The sequence below is a fragment of the Gymnoscopelus microlampas genome (genome assembly GCF_963454915.1).
Source record: "Gymnoscopelus microlampas genome assembly, chromosome: 20".
In the NCBI taxonomy this organism is placed as follows: domain Eukaryota; kingdom Metazoa; phylum Chordata; class Actinopteri; order Myctophiformes; family Myctophidae; genus Gymnoscopelus; species Gymnoscopelus microlampas.
This window is the reverse complement of record NC_139957.1, coordinates 24,260,869-24,267,204: the sequence shown is the minus strand read 5'-3', so window position 1 is coordinate 24,267,204 and position 6,336 is coordinate 24,260,869. Positions and strand designations below refer to the sequence as shown.

The window sequence follows — 6,336 nt, the reverse complement described above, 5'->3', positions numbered from 1 at the left end:
AGTCACTGTATCCAGAGCATCATTTTAGCCTGAGGTGGAAACGGCAGCCTCACCCCCATCGAGCAGCCTGCGACATATCGACAGATGCCACTAAGCACGCGTCTGGTGCAATATATACTCACGATTGTATAAAGGTGTATAGCTATAGGCCTACTGTATGCTTCGGCCTTCTGTTAAAAATCAACAAGTATTTGTCCAACATAATTACTACAATCATTGATATAGGGAAAAATCCCCAATACTCCATCTTGACCTTTGAGCTCGGGGCACGGTACGGTCCTCAAGCCCTGTGTAGTAACTGCCCCATGGGCACAGAACAGGTCCTATATAGGCTCAGTCACCTCTATAATGTTAAAAAACACAGCGGCACCCATTGCGGTGCACCGAGCTCATCATCAGCAATCATTTTTAATACCGATTAATCCCGTGACGCCGATGAACACCGAATATTGAAAATGAGAAACCCTGGCGTCCCTGGCCACGCTCCACCAACCTGTCTGCGCCGTGACGCAGGGGGAGGGGGGACCTATACTACTTAAAGGCGGATTAACGCTGGCAAGACATTAAATCCAACCTCCCTCCATCCAGACGCAGCGCTCTTGCCCATCAACCTGATCTGAAGATCGAAAAAAGGAGGGCTTATAGTAATCAGCCCTTCAGACTCCCATGACAAGGAAAAGTGTGGCGACGTCGCGCCAGCGCTCGGCAGACACAGCAGAACGCTCTCTCACCACAGGCTGCACACACAGAGAGGCGCGCGGAGAGGAGGCGGACGGCAGCTCTAGCATCACCTCGTTCTCCATGCATTTTCTAGATCAAATCGGACGTTCCGGAGACTGACAAACAACGAGAGGAGAGAGAAACGGGACGAGGAATTTTAAAAGGCACATTTTCGGAGGATTTTGAGCAGAGAGTGCCGTTGTGCCCTCGTCTTCTCCGGATGATCAGAAATGGGGGAATGGACTATACTAGAGAGGCTCCTGGAGGCTGCTGTCCAGCAGCACTCTACTATGATAGGAAGGTAAGAAAAAAAAAAAGAGATGAATCCTATCCCAACATCAACGACAACTGAAGAAACGCAGCAGCCTCCAGGATCGTCTTTAGCATGGTCCCCAGTCCCCCATTTCTGTGTTGTGGATTTTTCTCTTCTTTCACAGGTTTTTTTCTTCTTCCCCAGCGTGAGACCCAACTAATCCAACAGCTGTCTCTTTATGACCCGGGATGATGCTGAAAACTAAATCACCCTAACCTAAACTAAAACACATGTGTCATCCATCGATTCATTTATCCATCCATTCATTCTTGGTGTGGCGCTTGATTGAGGGTCGTGCACTTTAGGAGGGGGAGAGAGCTGGCGTTATACCATCCATTCCATTAGCCTAACAAGCTCAGACACAATAGTCACACAAAGCAATATACACATAGCGTCCGTGCCCATTACAAATAGCCATTTCAAACTGGAAATCATACTAAGCACATCGACACCACCATAAGACAAATCAACACGGTAAGAAACATATCCATTCTAAATCCGCGCTCCAATAGAGCAGTGAGATTGTGGAGAGCAGCGCGTCTGATTTCAGCACCGGACAGCTCCACACACGCCAACACTAGTGTTGCCAGGTCTGCTTATTATAAAATATTCCAAATTTTCCCCTTTCCCACCCCCAAGATTGTATTTGAAAATAGCAGATCTACAAGTCCACAACGCGTTGCATCTGTTGTGATCTGCTATTTTCAAATAGCCGATGTATATGTTTTAAGTGCTCATGTGGCCCATTGTCGCTTCTTTTGGGCTTGTTTTCCTAGACCTGGTTGCTTGTTCCTCTCACATAATCTGGAAACACTGACCAACACGCCAGCTCAGGACTCCACTAAGCGCATGAGCCGCAACGGAAGCGCACGGTTGAATTCAAAATATTACCAATAACACATATTTGCACCCTTATTTTCACATTGTTTGTTGTTATGCTTGCTTTTTAGGATCCTACTAACTGTGGTGGTCATCTTCCGGATTCTTATCGTAGCAATAGTTGGAGAGACTGTCTATGATGACGAGCAAACCATGTTTGTTTGTAACACCTTACAACCGGGCTGCAACCAGGCATGCTACGACAAAGCATTTCCCATTTCACACATTAGATATTGGGTTTTCCAGATCATTATGGTGTGCACTCCGAGTCTCTGCTTTATCACATACTCGGTGCATCAGTCGGCCAAGCAGAAGGAGCGGCGCTACTCGACAGTCTATTTGACTCTGGACAAGGCCGATTCAGATTCAATGAAAGATAGTAAAAAGGTAGTCAATAAAAACGCTATTGTTAACGGAGTACTTCAGAACACAGAGAACTCCACCAAAGAAGCCGATCCTGACTGTTTGGAAGTTAAAGAGATGCCCAGTTCGGCCATGAGAACTACTAAGTCCAAAATGAGGCGACAAGAGGGTATCTCGAGATTTTACATCATTCAAGTGGTTTTCAGAAACGCCCTGGAAATAGGCTTTTTGGTGGGTCAATATTTCTTGTATGGATTCAACGTCCCGTCGGTGTACGAATGTGATCGATACCCCTGCATAAAAGATGTCGAGTGCTATGTTTCCAGACCCACGGAGAAGACAGTGTTTCTGGTGTTCATGTTTGCAGTCAGTGGGTTCTGTGTAGTTCTGAACCTGGCAGAACTCAATCATCTAGGGTGGAGGAAAATCAAAACGGCTGTCCGCGGCGTGCAGGCTCGCAGGAAGTCCATCTATGAGATCAGAAATAAGGACTTGCCGAGGATGAGTGTGCCTAATTTTGGCCGCACTCAGTCCAGTGACTCTGCTTATGTGTGACACATGGGGAGGGAGTCAGAAACGAGACAATGTTGCAGTGAAAAAAAAACATGGAAAACCCCTGATGGACATGATGGACAGCTCCGCACGCCTGATCCGTGTTATGACTTAAGAGTGGGCAGATTTTTCATTTGGTTTGTCTTTTAAGGACTTCATGGCAAGCGTGGATTACACGTTTGTTTACTTATTTATTATTGCACTGATGCAACTTTTTAGTAACCTTTATACTCTGTAAAGCGCTAAATGGAGACCATGTTGACGTGTTCACGTATTTACTCTTTGTTGGGCTGTTCTACTGTACTTGAAGAGAGTAAATGCAAATTGCACTAAGAGGTGAACACCTGAGAGCCAAACCTAACCCAATATGTGCTATTGACGGTGTTTTTAAAATATGTTTTTTTCCACCGATTTTTGACACCAACCTATTTAAGTGACAACATGAGGTTGAGGGGGAAAACATCTACCATCCAGATTTATATATGCATAGATATATATAAATCAATTATGACTATGGATCGACCTAGTTAAAATACATCAGCGTCATTCATGTTTTTTGTTGCCTGTGTTGCACCACTGACCTTAACATATGTATAACCATTCCATTGCTATATAGCTGACTTGCAAAACAGTATCCGGTGGATTTGCTGCAAAAACGCTAACGTCTGTGACTTCTTTAATTTATAACACACCAAAGCGCCCACTGCTTTCATTTGTGAAAAAGTGTTTTCTTGCTTTTGTGTAATCAAGTGCCATACTTGTATATAAACATAATATATGTATACATATAAATATATAAATATATAATATTATTCATCATGAAAGCTAATTCCCTGCTTGGATTATGCTAAATGCCGCCCAATTTTCATTTGCTTTAAATGTATTTGTTGTGATTTAAATGGAAAGGATATAAGATTTTCTCTATTTTATTTTGCAAATGACATGGAAAAGAAATGAAGTGCTAGTCTTTTTTTATATTCAAGAAGGAAATGTCTCTCCACAATCAAAACTGATCTAAACTCAAGAATAGCACAAATTGACATTTTTAAACAAAGAATGGGCAATAAAAATCTGCTCTGGTGCTACAGTTTTTCATAGAACGGTTTTAAATGTAACCAAAAACAGACCAGAAAAAACAAACATCGTTTTCTGTCTCAAATAAAAGTGGGATTCATGTACACCAGAAACGTGTGAGGTTCAATACTTGTGTGTCTGCTGCTGTGTGTGGAGTGCCTGCCAGTGTGTGAGTTTTGGCTTGGTGCAGTGAAGACATTAGCCACACCCACTCTGTTGTGTACTCCAAGAGAAGAACCCCTCCCAGAGCAGGAGACAAGGTGATCAGAATCTCATCACTTGGTGCTACAATGCAGCTGCAGTGTATTTATATGGGCCTTCTACTTCCATGAGACACATCAATAGTTTGTCTGTCGTCCATAATGTGTGGCCTGAGGGGACTGCTATATGACATGCACCCTGACCAACACACTGCCCCTCAATCTCAGTGAGCTGTACATTTGCTGTGGTTACTTAGTAGTTTGTGACTTTGACCAGAGAGAGAGACAGAGAGAGAGAGAGACCACAGCCGTGTGCACTGCAGGAATTACAAAGAGTTTATCTTCATTCCAAATACTGTGGGAGTTGCCCATTCTGATGCTCTGCTCATCCCTTCTTCTCTCATTTGAGAAGGAGGAAGGCGAGAGCGTAGCCCAGACTGAGGGGAGAAGGTTGTTCTTGAAGGTCAGAGAGAGAAACAGGGAAGCGGAGGGAAAAAAGACAAAGTGCTGAACTATATGCCCACACTGGGGAGCCAGAGAGAGAGAGAAAGGGAGAGAGAGAGGATTGTTCGGGCTGACCATTGCGGTTGATCCAGGGGAGGGCAGGATGCTTGATGCTTCCCGTGCCAGGATGACTCTGCAAAGCCTGGAGAAATCGAAGAGCAGCTACAGCGATGCATCCATCTCCAACTCAGCAGGGACTTTAGATTCCTCCCAAACTTGAGAACTTCCGGAGAGAGAGAGAGAGAGAGAGAAGCAGTTTGTCAACTTGCAATGATGCATTGCAGTGCTTGTCTTTTTTTCCTCCGTCATTGTCTCCTCCTCTTTCTCCCTCCCTCATTCCTTCTTACCACTATCCACAATCTCAATTTTTTTCCTCCCAAGGCTCATAGCTCTCAGTTCTGTTCTGTTCTGTTTTATTTTGCAGCTGGTAAATTACTGCACAGGGCCAAAGAAAGTGAGTTTAGCAATAGGCTTCCTTTTGCACAAAACCTCTGACATTGTTAGCCAGATAACTGAGGGGTGTTTATAAATGGAACCGTGCAAGCAGAGATATGTTTTGTTTCAAAGTATCCCAATGTACTCTGGACATTACTGTAAACGTTTGAAGCACAGTAGCTTTCATTCACTGTCACGCTCTGACTGTAGTTTTTCCTGCTACAGGAAACCTGGTTTCATATCTACATCTAAATGCCAAAATTATTGGGTTATGTATGAATGCAATTATGCATGCTGTGGTGCATTGACATCATGTGAGCATCAGAGGGCTCAGTTAGATACTACACTGTACCTGTGTGTTTAGGCAGATGGTAAAAAAAATAGTACTTGTTTGTTTTCCGGTTCAGGTTAAAAACTGAAAAAAGAAAAAATGTCAGGCCGCATAAGGTTAACAATGATGCAAGCAACGCAGAGCAGCTAATAAAATGAATAAGGTTATGTTAGAGGTACTGTAGTAGTGAATAAGCATTGACAATACTCTTAACAACTGTCAACAGTGCAACTGCACATTGGCATACCCATAACTTTAGGCACAACTAAATCGAACACACCAATTATTAATTTGATTAGTTTGCATTGTTTACTAGTCTGCCATGTTTTTAATCTGTTGTAGTGTTTAACCTGAATTGGAATACAAATGACAAAATCAGCCTAGGGATTCATGCACCTTTAGGCTGGTTGTTTGGAGGGGTTGGCCTCTGCCTCTGATAGGCAGAGGTGTAGCTGAACAAGGTTACATTTGCATAAAATTGACAGCACCTGTGAGCTGCTGTCTCTCTCAAGAAGACAGTGGAGAAATAGGCACATGACCTCACTGAGATTTTGAGTTTAGTTTGGGATTTTCAACCTCTACATCTAGAAAAGATTCAACTGAAAGATCAACAGAACAACAATTCCAACGTAAGGACTATCAAGACTGGCCTGGCCTCGGCAAAAGGAAGTAGAAGATGGTCGGCTGCATTAGAGGTGCACCATAAAAACTGCTCCCCACACACCCACCTGCCAGCCTTCACAAACACTCACACACTCAAATGCTAGGGTGCTTTTAATTACCCATAGAATACGAGTCAAATAGCTTTAACACTGTGTCTGTGAGTCTGTAATCATGAGACCTGGGTTTACGAGAGAAAGGGAGAGAGGGAGAAAGAGTCAGATACACAAGAGACAGAGAGCAACTGGTGATAATAATAAATGTAGGTGGCATCTCCCACAGTTCAGGTTTGCACAGCTAAAACA

The 6,336-nt window shown here is 43.6% G+C and overlaps 1 protein-coding gene across 1 annotated transcript in view; it reads left to right on the top strand.

Annotated features, from left to right (window-relative positions):
- Positions 1-3,966, top strand: part of LOC311035689 (gap junction delta-2 protein) — a 4,248-nt gene extending 282 nt beyond the window's left edge. Inside the window, exons 1-2 of the mRNA XM_084044051.1 lie at positions 1-1,021; positions 1,984-3,966. The exon at positions 1-1,021 is cut by the window's left edge and continues 282 nt beyond it. Coding sequence (XP_083900177.1) covers positions 951-1,021; positions 1,984-2,830 — 918 coding nt within the window. The 5' untranslated portion in view covers positions 1-950 and the 3' untranslated portion in view covers positions 2,831-3,966. The remainder of the gene's footprint in view (positions 1,022-1,983) is intronic.
- The last annotated feature ends 2,370 nt before the right edge of the window (positions 3,967-6,336 follow it).